This window comes from Convolutriloba macropyga, chromosome 3 (assembly GCF_964194025.1).
Source record: "Convolutriloba macropyga chromosome 3, txConMacr16.3, whole genome shotgun sequence".
NCBI lineage: Eukaryota > Metazoa > Xenacoelomorpha > Acoela > Convolutidae > Convolutriloba > Convolutriloba macropyga.
The window spans coordinates 52,670,311-52,687,685 of NC_134470.1; the positions used below are offsets into that span (position 1 = coordinate 52,670,311).

A 17,375-nucleotide genomic window follows, 5' to 3' on the forward strand; every position below is an offset into this window, starting at 1 on the left:
ATGACAGGGTTTGATTTTTTTTTCAATAAATTAGTATACCATCACAAGGAAACTAGCTGAACCATTAGACGAAAACAACAGGTTACCATTAAGAAACCAGAGCACACCTTTGGTTCACAAAAAACTTGAAGACCTCGTTTTTTCTTGTCCACTTAAATTTGAAAATGAGTATATATCTCTTATTTACCCCATGTTTGAGCTTTAACAGCGTTTGTCTGAGAGTGTGACTGTGCAGTAACCTATTGACTGTGCAGTAACCACTAGAAACTGTGCACTAACCTATTATCAATCCGTAGAGTGGGCTCTTTGACATCTGGGGTTGATATAACTCAAATATTTGACAAAAGTTTTACAAAAATGACAAAAAAATTTTCAAAAAGCTTGAAAAAAATTGTGAAAATTTGTATAAATTTGCATGTTTTTAGCGACCGGTTGTTCGTCAGTGACTAGCTATGGGGGGGGGGGGGTGCTGATGGGGGTGGCAACAGTCGGGAGGGGGGCAACAGCGCGGTGGGGGCTGGGGGCAATAGTGGGGGGGGGGTCAACAGTTGGGGGGGGGTCTTCAACCTCTAAGAACCGCTCTTCACACCATAATTATAGGTCTCCAAAACAGTTTGAGCTGAAACAGAGCTGAAATGCTCTAAGAGCATTTAATGCCCGCTGGGCGCTACCTGTTTATCCCGTTTTTGAGGGCGAAAAGTCAAAAGCGTCAAACAAAAAATCGGTCAAGCGAAAAATCGCATAAAAAAAGACCGACAGGACTAATATAATTGCTACAAACTTCGTTTGAGAGCAATTAAAAAGCTACAGAACCGAGTCGAAAGAATCGCCACCGTGATCTGATAGCAACCCAAAAATGAGTTATTTTCTTGAAAAACCGTGATTACTATACTGTAGTAGGGATCATTAGATTAATCTTACGTTACGTTAAAACTTGAGTTCAAATTCATTTAGAGAGTAAACAATTTAAGATCCAAAATTTTATCGCGACGAAACGTGGGACGACAAAACATAGCCGGCAAATTGCCTGAAAATATCATTCATTAACCCATCTCCCCAAAGTTGGGATTAAAGTAACAACCAAATAAAGGAAAAACTTGACGAGTCGTCTTTGGTCAGAAGTTTCATTAGATTCGATAAAAATGCTGAATTCCGCCTTTAATTTGGAAATTCAGTTTTCAAACATTAAGTCTTAATGCCCGAGCTTTTTCCTGTTCTTATTGATTTCGCTTTTTCATCTTAACGTATTGGCGTATAAACATCGGAATAATTCTAGATTCCATTCAGCTGAAACAGAGTGGGTAAGCCCGACATCAAACGTGAAAGTGGTGACTTAGGTAACAAGAAAGGCAGGTAAAGTGAAAAAAGATAACCGACGAACGTCGGGCGAATTCCTCTCTAACGACCAGTTGGCTTCGGTAGTAGCCAGCTGCGGATTAGGGATGCTGGAATTAGGGGTTGTGAGCGGACTGGGAGATTATGCGTGGGAGGGGGGTTAAGCGATGTGGGATAGCTCGACGGCAAGGGGGTCCAAATTTTCAGATTGGAGCAGGGTGGACGGAGGTGTTGGGCGCGGGGGGCTGGGGGTGATTGATGGTCAAACTTTTAAGACTAAGAACCGCCCCCTTACACCCTGAAACTGTCTCCTCAGAAGAGTTTCAGAAGAGTTTCAGACTTTTCAAGGCTCTAAGAGAGCTCCTCGGCAACCTAATGACCTCCGTGCGTTACCTGTTTATCCCGTTTCTGAGCACGGATTAAAATAGGTCAGACGAATAACCACTCAAGCAAAAAATTGCATGAAAAACCACAGGACTAATATAATACGATTAAATAAGTACGATTAAATAATTTTTCATTGAATAAACAGGGAAGTAGACCTAGAATGGTCTTTGAATGGATTGGGCAAAACATTTTTTTAAAACCCGATCAAAAACATCAAACATACCCGACAGATTGCCGGAAAATAGCCGCCGTTGATTCCAATAAGCATGATTGGGATTGAAAGAATAGAAGATATTGAAAAAAAAGATTTTTGTACAAAAACATTTTTTTAACTCCAATTTATTTTGATGGCATTTCGTAGTTGAACATACTTCTGTTTCTTAGAGAGAGGCTACAGGGGCTACAATCAATACCAATAAGCATTAGTGATGGTAATTAAGACTTATAGGAACGACGTTCAAATAGCGGGCATCTAAAATTGGGCTTTATGGGTTTAGCCAGTTTCTATTTCTGACTTCAATTTTTTATAATGACCCTGTTCATTTTGAATTGCTTTGCTGAGCAACTGATGTTCAAAATCACTTTTAGCAGAATGAGAAGACTAGTCTAGAGAAGTCAAAAAGATTTCACGCAAAATGTTGAAAAAGCGGCAAAATGAGGTAATGCGAAACATTTTTTTTTTGTTAGACGAAGTAAAAAAACATAGCAGGACAAGTCCTGACGTACAATTCAAATTTTATTTTGACTAAACAAAAAACTAGACCTCGAGCGAACTATAAATGGATTGGGAAAACCATTTAGAAAAAAATCCGATCCAAAAAATCGAAAAAACAGTAAAAACCAAAGTGAAATTACCGCATGAGAACAAAAACGCACTAGCGAGAAAGTGAATTTTTGTTCAAACACCGTTTTCTCACTCTACTTTAAAACTAGAGCAAAAAAAATTCATTCCGCAAAATCACTCGCTTTTTCGCCCCACTTCCTGTTTCGGCGTGACCAAAATCACTACTCCAATTTAACTTCAAAAATCATGAAAATGTGTGAACACATCTTTAAAAAAAAGACAGCGCCCCAATACAATTCAAATTCTTTAAATTATAAAACAAATAGAAGCGCTATAATAGCCGGCTGAGAAGATGAGGGCGTCTATTAAAAACAGTAAACATCAAAGTAAAATTGCCGCATGTGAACAAAAAAACAAGTATTCAAAAAGCAAACTTTTGTTCATACTCCGTTTTCTCACCTGCTTAAACTTAGAGTGAAAAAACTTCACCCCGCAAAACCACTGGCGTTTTCGCTCCACTTCCTGTTTCTGCGTGAATAAAATCATTTCTCAAACTTGACTACACAAAAATGTGTGAATAGATCTTACAAAAACAGACCCCAAATACAAATTGAATAATTAGCTGATACAGTTCATGAATCACTATTGAAGCAGGTAAAAAACAGACGCATAGTTCTTGAGAGACCAGGTAAAAACGACAAGAATTAAACTACTTGAAAAAAATATCTCCATCAATCAACAGGGACAGTCAGAGTGAAACCGCCCAACTTGTGTTATTGGAAACACTTTTTTATTGGAAATAGTTGTTTGTAACGCAGAAAAGAGCCCGTATCATTATCGACGAAAACTGACCTCAAAAAATCAAACCACACTAATAATTGTTCAATGAAAGTGATTTCAAAATCTAATCGCCACAACCCACACTTCAATGCAAACACTTTATTAGATGGCTCAGGGCTTAAAAATCTAAGAAGTTAATCTTAACTAAAAAAAAACAATATATTGGCTGCCAAATTGCAAAACTTCCAAAGAATGTAATAAGGGAAAAATTTGCTTTGGTATCACATCTTTAAAAATTTACTTACAGGTCGGGCAAATTCTATTCAGTAAATTCAACCTCTTCCAAAAATCAAAAATAGCAGGGGAAGATATAGATATTGAAAATCAAAAGAAAATAATTCCCTAACTAAAACAAAACAAAACAAAAACCGAATATCAATCCTTCGGTAGTAACATTGCTAGACTCTACTGAACAATAATAACAACAAACAAAATAAAATATAGAAGATCTTAAAAAAGACAGAACCCTCGAAATTCTAGGAATTCATTAAAGCAGAGCAGAAACGCTGAAATATGCCCGCCTATTATCGCAGATGTTAACGAGGAACAAAACGCTCAGAAAAATTAGAAGGCCGAGGCTACGGTTACAATGTAAAAAGAATAATAGAAAGTAAACTTCGTAATTAAAAAAAAACAAGTTGCATCTTAAAACAAATAGAGATAAACAAATTAAATTCCTTGATTTGGCCAAGGCAGATCACCAAGAGAAGAGGGCCATCTCTAAGTCAAAATTTATAGCATAAAACAATATCAAAGTTTAAAAACATTGAAGTTTTTTCATTGAAAAATTCATTGAAACAACATTTATCGCAAAGATAGTTGTGGCAGCAATAACTCGAATTTGACATTCCTGACGCCGCACCAAACTGCGCCCTGATAGCTGCCATAGACTGAAGGCTATTGGGCTTAATAGTAATGCCAGTCAGCAATCGCTCTAATGAACTTGGAAAACCTAATATACCGTTTTGTTGCTATTATACTATACTATGCAGAAAAGACGGCAAAAACACTTCTGCTCAGCAAAAAACAGTTCACAAGGCAATTTGAATCCGTGTTATCTAAAAGCTGTACAATTGTCAGGCTCCAGAATGACTATATTAATCTGCCGTAAGCTAAAGTAGAATCAGAGCATTCAGACGCCCGGGCTAGCCCCAACATCAATCACTCTGATATTCGTCTTAGAGACCAAGCAAATGATAAATTGACCGAAGCCACTTGTACCTTAGCTACCAGTACATAGTTTAATCCTACAGCACTCATCTAACGTGTACGTTATATTAATCTAACAATGTACGTTATATTAATCTTACCTTCGATGAACTTCTGTGGGTCGTGCATTTCGACAGCGAGCTGTTGATCAACTTCTTCAGTTGAGATGTACTTGGCTAACAGATCGATTGCCTTGGCCCTCCCGTCCTGTATCCGGATCGTACTCCTCAACTTGGCCTGTAACATAATAATTATCACTAAAGAGAAATTAGATAACATAACCGACTTAGGTCGGGCGAATTGCTCTCAAACGACCGGCGAGCGGTTGGCTTCGTCAGCAGCTAGCCACGGTTTAGTGAGGCTAGCTTTAGCTTAATTGAAGGGACGTAAGATGAGCGCAGCGTGGGTTCAAAAGTGGATTGGTGGGGACTGATAAGGGGGCGGTGGAATCAATTTCTAAGAACCGCCCTTCACACCATAAGTATAAGTCTCCAAAACAGTCTCTGTGAATAGCATACTTGGAGACTAGTGAGCTGAAAGCCTCTAAGAGAACTTACTGCCCGTCGGGCGCTACCTGTTTATCCCGTTTTTGAAGCCGAAAAGTCAAATGGGTAGGAAGAAAAATCCGTCAAGCGAAAATTGCATAAAAGAGACAAATAGGAATAAAATATTTGCTAAAAACTGCTTTTGAGACCAATTAACAATAATTTCCTAAAACGTGCTAGTTAAGTCATCTATAATAAAAACATTTCTACTATAACTCATTGTGAATGAGGACAATAGACGATATTACGCCACATAACAGCAGCTGAAGTGCGGCGTCAACAAAAAAGAGAAAAAGAGAGAGATAGAGTGAGGGAGCGGGATAAAACGTGAACAAGAAAAAGAAGGAAAGAAAAACTAACCGACACAGAGAGAAAGAGCCAGAAAATTTTCCATGAGATTCGACTCTGCAACTTCTAGTTTTCTAGCCTTGTTAGCAAATAAATCATATAGAAAAAACTGAAAGGCAAAATGGTTTAGTGAGGCTATCTTTAGCTTAATTGAAGGGGCGTAAGGTGAGCGCAGCGGGGGTCCAAAAGTGGATTGTTGGGAACTGATGTGGGGGCGGTGGAATCATTTCTAAGAACCACCGTTCACACGATAAGTATAAGTCTCCAGCATAGTTTCTGTGAATTGCATACTTGGAGACTAGTGGGCTGAAAGGCTCTAAGAGAACTTAATATCCATTGGGCACTACCTATTTAGACCGTTTCTGAGGACGAAAATTCAAATGGGTAGGAAGAAAAATCGGTCAAGCGAACTTTGCATAAAGGAGACAAACAGGATTAATATAATTGCTAAAAACTACTTTTGAGAGCAATTAAAAATGATTTCGTAAAACGTGTTTGTTAAGTCATCTATAATAAAAAACATTTCTACTATAACTCATTGTTAATGAACATAATAGCTGATATTACGCCACATAACAGCAGCTGAAGTGCGGCGTCAACAAAAAAAGAGACAAAGAGAGAGAGAGAGAGAGATAGAGTGAGGGACACGGATAAAACGTGAACAAGAAAAAGAAGGAAAGAAAAACTAACCGACACAGAGAAAGGGCTAGAAAATTTTCCATGATGGGATTCGACTCTGCAACTTCTAGTTTTCTGGCCTTGTTAGCAAATTAATAATATTAAAAACTGACAGGTAATATGATTTAGTGAGGCTAGCTTTAGCTGAATTGAAAGGGCGTAAGATGAGCGTAGCGGGGGTCCAAAAATGGATTGGTTGGGACTGATATGGGCGCAGTGGAATCAATTTCTCAGAACCATAAGTATAAGTCTCCAAAACAGTTTCTGTGAATAGCATACTTGGAGACTAGTGAGCTGAAAGGCTCTAAGAGAACTTACTGCCCGTTAGGCGCTACATGTTTATCCCGTTTTTGAAGACGAAAAGTCAAATGGGTAGGAAGAAAAATCCGTCAAGCGAAAATTGCATAAAAGAGACCAATAGGAATAAAATATTTGCTAAAAACTGCTTATGAGACCCATTAACAATGATCTCCTAAAACGTGCTTGTTAAGTCATCTATAATAAAAACATTTCTACTATAACTCATTGTTAATGAGGACAATAGATGATATTACGCCACATAACAGCAGCTGAAGTGCAGCGTCAACAAAAAAAAAGAGAAAAAGAGAGAGATAGAGTGAGGGAGAGGGATAAAAAGTGAACAAAGAAGGAGAGAAAAACTAACCGACACAGAGAGAAAGAGAGCTAGAAAATTTTCCATAATTCTCCATGGGATTCGACTCTGCAACTTCTAGTTTTCTAGCCTTGTTAGCAAATACATCATGAAGAAAAAACTGAAAGGCAAAATGGTTTAGTAAGGCTAGCTTTAGTTTAATTCAAGAAGCATAAGATGAGCGCAGCGGGGGTCCAAAAGTGGATAGTTGGGGACTGATGTGGGGGCGGTGGAATCAATTTTTAAGAACTGCCCTTCACACCATAAGTATAAGTCTCCAGTACAGTTTCTGTGAATTGCATACTTGGAGACTAGTGGGCTGAAAGGCTCTAAGAGAACTTAATATCCATTGGGCGCTACCTATTTAGACCGTTTCTGAGGACGAAAATTCAAATGGGTAGGAAGAAAAATCGGTCAAGCGAACTTTGCATAAAGGAGACAAACAGGATTAATATAATTGCTAAAAAACCCTTTTGAGAGCAATTAACAATGATTTCTTAAAAAGTACTTGTTAAGTCATCTATAATAAAACATTTCTACTATAACTTATTGTTAATGAGGATAATAGATGATGATATAACGCCACATAACAGCAGCTGAAGTGCGGCGTCAACAAAGAGAGAGAGAGAGAGAGAGAGAGAGAGAGAGAGAGAGATGGAGTGAGGGAGACGGATAAAACGTAAAATAGAAAAATAAAGAAAAACCTAACCGACAAAGAGAGAAAAGAGAGGTAGAAAATTTTCCATGATGGGATTCGACTCTAGTTGGGATTCGACTCTAGTGGGATTCGACTCTAGTGCAAATTCTAGTTTTCTAGACTTGTTAGCAAACAAATCATAGAAAAACTGAAAGGCAAAATTTAAAAGAAATGTTTCCACATTTTGCAGTAAAAAAATTAAAACCATTTTTTGTCTCTGAAGTTCTGTCAAGTAACCCATCTGCAAGACATAAAAAGTTTCGTTGGCAAGTAATGGTCGTTAAACTCGAAAAAGACAAAATATTTAAAAGATTTTGAAATCAATTACAAATTTTAAAAGCGTGCTAAAATTTAGGACATTAATTCTTCAAAACCATTTCATTGTCTCAAGCGGATATCCAAAATCCATGTTTCAAGCCTGAAATAGTATTAGTGGCTCAAAAACATCCATAAACTCTTGGAACATGAAAATAATTTTCCGAAAATTTGAAAAAAAATAATTTTTATCCAAAAACTACTGAAAATGGAGTCATATAAATATTGATCACCATTCAATTAACTCTAGAAACTATGAGGCAGCTTATTATCAAAATTTGGAGGTCCCAGGGCCCCTGGTGCCGGAAAAAAATCAATAAGCTTAAAAGAAAAACAGAAAATTGAAAATATTTTTAAAAAAATGCTTAAAATCGTGATATTAAAACCTTGAAAAACATTTCATTACATCTAATAACAACGCAATAATATATTATCAAACCCTAGAGGAGCCTCCGTAGCTCTTGATTCCATGGCAACTAAGAATGTCAAATTTCAAAAAACTTGCAAGTTTCATAAAAGCAATTGCTAAAAATTGTGATAAAAAGTGGAAAATTAATCAATGGTCAACAAAAACTTGTTCTTCCAGTGGCTTACTGCCAAACACTAACGGAGGTTTTTGTTATCTCTGAGGCTCCAGAAAACCCGAATAATTACTAAAAAAAAATAAAAAAAGAAAAATTGCAAATTTTGTAAATAAGCTAAAATTCGTGACGTTAAAACCTTGAAAGACCGGCGGCTGATGGGGGCGGGTAGTATTTAACAGTGGAGGGGTCTTCAATCTTAAAAGAACCGCCCTTAATACAATATTTCAGAGTCTCCAAAACAATTGAAAGGCCTTCAGAGCACATAATGGCCGCTGGGCGCTACTTGTTTATCCCGTTTTTGAGGACGCGAAGTCAAATGGGTCAGACGAAAAATCGAACAATACCGACAGGACTAATATAATTGCTACAAACTTCACTTGAGAGCAATTAACCACTCTCCCAACTGTTTTCAGAACGAACTTACGAACTAATATCAGCCGCAACACAAAGCCGGATGATTGCCGGAAAATAGCAGCGATAGACGCATTCGGCCTTCCATGAATTGAAACAAGTAAAGAAATAAGATAGAGACATTGACCACCAGTCATTTTATAAACCTTTAGTCTTTTTGGTTAGATTCGGACTGTCATTTTTATGAGACACATACACTCTATAAGGAAACAGCCCTAACGGCGTTTTTCAAAAATAATATTAGAAATCAAAAACTTAAAAGACTCTAATAGCCCAGAAGAAATCTGTTTGGCAGCTTTTCTCACTTTCGCTTTTTGGTCAAAATGCCCCGAGAACAAAACTACTTCCCCTAAAAAAACAAAAAAAACAAAGGGCGACAAGTCCTAAAATACAATTCGAAAAATTTTCATTGACTATAAAAATCTAGACCGAAAATAGGCAATGATTGGATTAGGAAAACCATTTAGAAAAAATCAGATCCAAAAAATCCGTAAAATCAATGTCAAAACGCCGCATGTGAACACAAAACCACTGGCGAGAAAGCGATTTTTTTGTTCAAACACCGTTTTGCACTCTACTTTAAAATTCATAAAATTAAATATTCATAAAATTCATAAAATTTCACGCCGCAAAACCACGCGCTTTTTAGCTCCACTTCCTGACTTGGCATGACCAAAATCACTATTCCAATTTGTCTTCAAAAATCATGAAAATGTGTGAACAGATCTTAACTTCAGTTGAGATGTACTTGGCTAACAGATCGATTGCCTTGGCCCTCCCGTCCTGTATCCGGATCGTACTCCTCAACTTGGCCTGTAACATAATAATTATCACTAAAGAGAAATTAGATAACATAACCGACTTAGGTCGGGCGAATTGCTCTCAAACGACCGGCGAGCGGTTGGCTTCGTCAGCAGCTAGCCACGGTTTAGTGAGGCTAGCTTTAGCTTAATTGAAGGGACGTAAGATGAGCGCAGCGTGGGTTCAAAAGTGGATTGGTGGGGACTGATAAGGGGGCGGTGGAATCAATTTCTAAGAACCGCCCTTCACACCATAAGTATAAGTCTCCAAAACAGTCTCTGTGAATAGCATACTTGGAGACTAGTGAGCTGAAAGCCTCTAAGAGAACTTACTGCCCGTCGGGCGCTACCTGTTTATCCCGTTTTTGAAGCCGAAAAGTCAAATGGGTAGGAAGAAAAATCCGTCAAGCGAAAATTGCATAAAAGAGACAAATAGGAATAAAATATTTGCTAAAAACTGCTTTTGAGACCAATTAACAATAATTTCCTAAAACGTGCTAGTTAAGTCATCTATAATAAAAACATTTCTACTATAACTCATTGTGAATGAGGACAATAGAGGATATTACGCCACATAACAGCAGCTGAAGTGCGGCGTCAACAAAAAAGAGAAAAAGAGAGATAGAGTGAGGGAGATGGATAAAACGTGAACAAGAAAAAGAAGGAAAGAAACTAACCGACACAGAGAGAAAGAGCCAGAAAATTTTCCATGAGATTCGACTCTGCAACTTCTAGTTTTCTAGCCTTGTTAGCAAATAAATCATATAGAAAAAACTGAAAGGCAAAATGGTTTAGTGAGGCTATCTTTAGCTTAATTGAAGGGGCGTAAGGTGAGCGCAGCGGGGGTCCAAAAGTGGATTGTTGGGAACTGATGTGGGGGCGGTGGAATCATTTCTAAGAACCACCGTTCACACGATAAGTATAAGTCTCCAGTACAGTTTCTGTGAATTGCATACTTGGGGACTAGTGGGCTGAAAGGCTCTAAGAGAACTTAATATCCATTGGGCGCTACCTATTTAGACCGTTTCTGAGGACGAAAATTCAAATGAGTAGGAAGAAAAATCGGTCAAGCGAACTTTGCATAAAGGAGACAAACAGGATTAATATAATTGCTAAAAACTACTTTTGAGAGCAATTAAAAATGATTTCGTAAAACGTGTTTGTTAAGTCATCTATAATAAAAAACATTTCTACTATAACTCATTGTTAATGAAGATAATAGATGATATTACGCCACATAACAGCAGCTGAAGTGCGGCGTCAACAAAAAAAGAGACAAAGAGAGAGAGAGAGAGAGAGAGAGAGAGAGATAGAGTGAGGGACACGGATAAAACGTGAACAAGAAAAAGAAGGAAAGAAAAACTAACCGACACAGAGAAAGAGCTAGAAAATTTTCCATGATGGGATTCGACTCTGCAACTTCTAGTTTTCTGGCCTTGTTAGCAAATTGATAATATTAAAAACTGACAGGCAATATGATTTAGTGAGGCTAGCTTTAGCTGAATTGAAAGGGCGTAAGATGAGCGTAGCGGGGGTCCAAAAATGGATTGGTTGGGACTGATATGGGCGCAGTGGAATCAATTTCTCAGAACCGCCCGTCACACCATAAGTATAAGTCTCCAAAACAGTTTCTGTGAATAGCATACTTGGAGACTAGTGAGCTGAAAGGCTCTAAGAGAACTTACTGCCCGTTGGGCGCTACATGTTTATCCCGTTTTTGAAGACGAAAAATCAAATGGGTAGGAAGAAAAATCCGTCAAGCGAAAATTGCATAAAAGAGACAAATAGGAAAAAAATATTTGTTAAAAACTGCTTTTGAGACCCATTAACAATGATCTCCTAAAACGTGCTTGTTAAGTCATCTATAATAAAAACATTTCTACTATAACTCATTGTTAATGAGGACAATAGATGATATTACGCCACATAACAGCAGCTAAAGTGCAGCGTCAACAAAAAAAAAGAGAAAAAGAGAGAGATAGAGTGAGGGAGAGGGATAAAAAGTGAACAAAGAAGGAGAGAAAAACTAACAGACACAGAGAGAAAGAGAGCTAGAAAATTTTCCATAATTCTCCATGGGATTCGACTCTGCAACTTCTAGTTTTCTAGCCTTGTTAGCAAATACATCATGAAGAAAAAACTGAAAGGCAAAATGGTTTAGTAAGGCTAGCTTTAGTTTAATTCAAGAAGCATAAGATGAGCGCAGCGGGGGTCCAAAAGTGGATAGTTGGGGACTGATGTGGGGGCGGTGGAATCAATTTTTAAGAACTGCCCTTCACACCATAAGTATAAGTCTCCAGTACAGTTTCTGTGAATTGCATACTTGGAGACTAGTGGGCTGAAAGGCTCTAAGAGAACTTAATATCCATTGGGCGCTACCTATTTAGACCGTTTCTGAGGACGAAAATTCAAATGGGTAGGAAGAAAAATCGGTCAAGCGAACTTTGCATAAAGGAGACAAACAGGATTAATATAACTGCTAAAAAACCCTTTTGAGAGCAATTAACAATGATTTCTTAAAAAGTACTTGTTAAGTCATCTATAATAAAACATTTCTACTATAACTTATTGTTAATGAGGATAATAGATGATGATATAACGCCAAATAACAGCAGCTGAAGTGCGGCGTCAACAAAGAGAGAGAGAGAGAGAGAGAGAGAGAGAGAGAGATGGAGTGAGGGAGACGGATAAAACGTAAAAGAGAAAAATAAAGAAAAACCTAACCGACAAAGAGAGAAAAGAGAGGTAGAAAATTTTTCATGATGGGATTCGACTCTAGTTGGGATTCGACTCTAGTGGGATTCGACTCTAGTGGGATTCGACTCTAGTGGGATTCGACTCTAGTGCAACTTCTAGTTTTCTAGACTTGTTAGCAAACAAATCAGAAAAACTGAAAGGCAAAATTTAAAAGAAATGTTTCCAGATTTTGCAGTAAAAAAATTAAAACCATTTTTTGTCTCTGAAGTTCTGTCAAGTAACCCATCTGCAAGAAATAAAAAGTTTCGTTGGCTAGTAATGGTCGTTTAACTCGAAAAAGACAAAATATTTAAAAGATTTTGAAATCAATTACAAATTTTAAAAGCGTGCAAAAATTTAGGACATTAATTCTTCAAAACCATTTCATTGTCTCAAGCGGATATCCAAAATCCATGTTTCAAGCCTGAAATAGTATTAGTGGCTCAAAAACATCCATAAACTCTTGGAACATGAAAATAATTTTCCGAAAATTTGAAAAAAAATAATTTTTATACAAAAACTACTAAAAATGGAGTCATATAAATATTGATCACCATTCCATTAACTCTAGAAACTATGAGGCAGCTTATTATCAAAATTTGGAGGTCCCAGGGCCCCTGGTGCCGGAAAAAATTCAATAAGCTTAAAAGAAAAACAGAAAATTGAAAATATTTTAAAAAAATTGCTTAAAATCGTGATATTAAAACCTTGAAAAACATTTCATTACATCTAATAACAACGCAATAATATATTATCAAACCCTAGAGGAGCCTCCGTAGCTCTTGATTCCATGGCAACTAAAAATGTCAAATTTCAAAAATCTTGCAAGTTTCATAAAAGCAATTGCTAAAAATTGTGATAAAAAGTGGAAAATTAATCAATGGTCAACAAAAACTTGTTCTTCCAGTGGCTTACTGCCAAACACTAACGGAGGTTTTTGTTACCTCTGAGGCTCTAGAAAACCCGAATAATTACTACAAAAATAAAAAAAGAAAAATTGCAAATTTTGTAAGAAATAAGCTAAAATTCGTGACGTTAAAACCTTGAAAGACCGGCGGCTGATGGGGGCGGGTAGTATTTAACAGTGGAGGGGTCTTCAATCTTAAAAGAACCGCCCTTAATACCATATTTCAGAGTCTCCAAAACAATTGAAAGGCCTTCAGAGCACATAATGGCCGCTGGGCGCTACTTGTTTATCCCGTTTTTGAGGACGCGAAGTCAAATGGGTCAGACGAAAAATCGAACAATACCGACAGGACTAATATAATTGCTACAAACTTCACTTGAGAGCAATTAACCACTCTCCGAACTGTTTTCAGAACGAACTTACGAACTAATATCAGCCGCAACACAAAGCCGGATGATTGCCGGAAAATAGCAGCGATAGACGCATTCGGCCTTCCATGAATTGAAACAAGTAAAGAAATAAGATAGAGACATTGACCACCAGTCGTTTTATAAACCTTTAGTCTTTTTGGTTAGGTTCGGACTGTCATTTTTATGAGACACATACACTCTATAAGGAAACAGCCCTAACGGCGTTTTTTCAAAAATAATTTCGAAATCAAAAACTTAAGACTCTAATAGCCCAGAAGAAATCTGTTTGGCAGCTTTTCTCACTTTCGCTTTTTGGTCAAAATGCCCCGAGAACAAAACTACTTCCCCTAAAAAAACAAAAAAACAAAGGGCGACAAGTCCTAAAATACAATTCGAAAAATTTTCATTGACTATAAAAATCTAGACCGAAAATAGGCAATGATTGGATTAGGAAAACCATTTAGAAAAAATCAGATCCAAAAAATCCGTAAAATCAATGTCAAAACGCCGCATGTGAACACAAAACCACTGGCGAGAAAGCGATTTTTTTGTTCAAACACCGTTTTGCACTCTACTTTAAAATTCATAAAATTAAATATTCATAAAATTCATAAAATTTCACGCCGCAAAACCACGCGCTTTTTAGCTCCACTTCCTGACTTGGCATGACCAAAATCACTATTCCAATTTGTCTTCAAAAATCATGAAAATGTGTAAACAGATCTTAAAGACAGGTCCCCAGTGCAATTCAAACTCTTTGAATTGTAAACAACCACGATGTCCCCAATAATAGCAGCTGTCGATTCGCGGCTATTAATCATCACTTTGTGCACACATAGTATGATAAATCTCTTCTTAGTTTGCTTGTTCCTTTTCTATCTTTTTAGTGAAGGCTATGTAGGTGCTAGTGCCAAGTGCTATATTGTATCAAGACAGAGTTATCGTTGCAATATACTTTCTAATAAAGGCTTTTAATTGCAAGTTTTTGCTAAGTGTTATTCGGAGCGCGGGTTCGGTGAAAACACTCTTTTTCTGCTACAAGTTTTTATTCAAGTATTTTCGAAAGCAACTGAACTGTACTGAGCAGAATCGTCTGTCTGAATAGGTGCTGTATAAACTTACAAAAGTCTTTTTCAACCAATCAAAATTCAGCATCGTCATATAACGGCTCTTTAGAAAAAGCGGAGGCGATGGGTTTCGAACCTTTAATCTTATGATTACAAACAGGGTTGCCTAGTGTGCTGTGCCAATTGGGTCTTGATTAGTGTTGTTGCCAAAGGCAAGGGATTTACTGGGCTAATTAAACATAAATGGAAAGCAACATCAATAGTGGTTTGTTCTAAGTTTTTATTAAGTATTCAAGATGAAAATGCTGAAAGTTTACTTTCTGTTTGCTCTTATTTGGCCTCTTGTTTTCTCAGCTGATGTATGCGAAGAAATCGAGCTCGGGAACGCGACTGCTGTATGTTGTGAAAAGAATACTACATTCCGCGTTGGCCAAGTGGATGTGAGTTTCGTGCCATATCGGAGTCATATTTGTCCAGTTGGTGATGGTGGGATTGAAGATTTGTGTCCTCGATTCTTTCCAAGTTCTGCAATGTTGTTCGTGTTGGTCATGGCAGGCATAGTACGCATGCAGTAGAAGAATAAAGGATGTAGAAAAATAGATTCGTGAAGCGAAAAATAATTAGATAAATTGATTCCTTTCTCTTGTCAGGTTCATCCTGAAGGCGCCTGCTCGTCCCCTGCATACTTCTTGAAGATTTCGTCCATCCTCACTCCTCTTGAGGACGAACACGCGCCCTGTAATTAAGTCCAGGTTGTGCAGTTGCCATGGCCAGATGTACTCAACGATGAAGTAGCTGGAATAGATTGGGTTTTCCGATGCCACAATTTTTGTTAACAGTGCCATTGTGTTTTTTAAATTAAACCGAAGAGGGGGATCTGCGGCGTATAGAACAGGCATGACTGAATTTTAAATTGAGTTTGTTGGGAAGTGCGTTTTGTGACTTTCACTGATGTGGATCAACAGAGATTTATGCGAGTTATTAGATGTAGTTGACTGTTTCCTCTTTTGGGTTCATTTGCATTTTTCCTAGATTAATGTAGTAGTGATCTCTCAAGTGTGACAGCTTCATTTGCTCCTCGGTGTGAGGGGAGTAAATTAAAGTAGTGAAGTAATTCCCTCGGCATGGCAGTAAATGACAGTCACTAATGGAGTTTTCGGAAGTAATTCCCTCGGCATGGAAGTAACTGACAGTCACTAATGGAAGTGTTGGAGGAAAGTAAAATGAGAACAGTGTGATTGATTGCTCTATTGATAAAGTTATTCAGAATACGTTTACTGCGGAGAGGTCAAACTTTAATAGCGGCGTTATTCATCGACTGTTGTATATTTTATCGAAGCTTTGCAAAAACGATTAATCGCAATAACGAAAAGACGGGATATTCTATTTTATCAAAGTATGGACACTAAAGGTTTCGTTAATTACTTATAACAATTTAGGATTTGACAGGCTAGCATTAATGTTTTTTTGTGATTTTAAGCAGAATTATCGTGTTCAGAACGACACGAGGCAGACAAGAATTGCTAATCGAAATAAACGAGTTCAAACATCAGTACTACGATCGGAAAAAATTAATAAGTCTCGGATGGAAAGAAGTGGAGACAGTTGATGGGCGGGGTATTAATAAGTTGAACTCCTTAAAGAATAAATTAACTATAGAAGGTAAAGGGAGACTGGTTGGAGAGAATGGTTGGCCAAAGGTACCATTAGCAATAAATAATAAAGAATTTGTAGCAATAAAAAATAAAGAAATTGTGGGATTACAAGAAAGTTTAGTAGAAGGGTTCAGGGGCTGTAAAGATCAGGGCGATGTTTATAATTATGTTAGTAAATTAAAGTTAGAGAATGGTGATAGCAGGTTGTATCAAGAAGTTGGGTCGTATGCTGGTTTGTGTAATTCAATAGGTTGGACGTTTTGTGTGGATGGTTTGATGAGTGGTGTTTCGCCTGATGGTTTTACTGTTGTAAGGAGAGATGCAATAGTACGATGGAATGAGTGGTGGACGGCGGCACATGTTGAAATTGGGGGGAATGATAGTGTTTCGAAAACGCCGTGTGGGGAAAAATTGTTTCTGATTTGTTGAAGTTATCAGACATCAAGGGATTTTAATAATGTTATGGGTACTCCGCAATATTTTATGGATTTAATTAAGAGGGGTCCTTCTGCAAGTGGTTTGGAGAAACGATGTTTGGTTTTTCATTCCGACGAAAGATAATAAGCTGTGCCAGCCTTCGTTGTGTGCGCATGCTATTTTAACTCTTACAAGAGCTTTGTCGTTAGTGACTGGCTGGAAGGCACGTAATCAATCGAATCAAGTTGTTGTCGATCGGACTTTGGGATCGTTTGCTGATGGTGTGCGTAAAGGGGTGGTGAAAAGAATTGTAAAATCAAATAAAAATAAAAAGGCAGTGATAGACTGGGCGATAGAAAGAGAAGTATCAACTGGTGGTGCTAGTGATGTGACTAAGAATGTGCAGAGTTTCTCTAATAGTGGTATAAATTTAAAAACAAATAACAACTGAGTTAATCGAAAAAAATGGGGTGGGAAACGGTAAACGAAAACGCAGTCGAATGACAACGAGAATATTGTGTATTCGTTTCTTCCTCCAAAGGATCTTTCAATGGAATAAGTGAGTTGTTCAACTTTTGTTTATTGATTATTTTGTAGG

The 17,375-nt window shown here is 37.5% G+C and overlaps 1 protein-coding gene across 1 annotated transcript in view; it reads right to left on the bottom strand.

Moving 5' to 3' along the window:
* Positions 1-17,375, bottom strand: part of LOC142336274 (splicing factor Cactin-like) — a 140,103-nt gene that overhangs the window by 36,314 nt on the left and 86,414 nt on the right. The window contains exon 6 of the mRNA XM_075384970.1: positions 4,657-4,792. Coding sequence (XP_075241085.1) covers positions 4,657-4,792 — 136 coding nt within the window. The remainder of the gene's footprint in view (positions 1-4,656; positions 4,793-17,375) is intronic.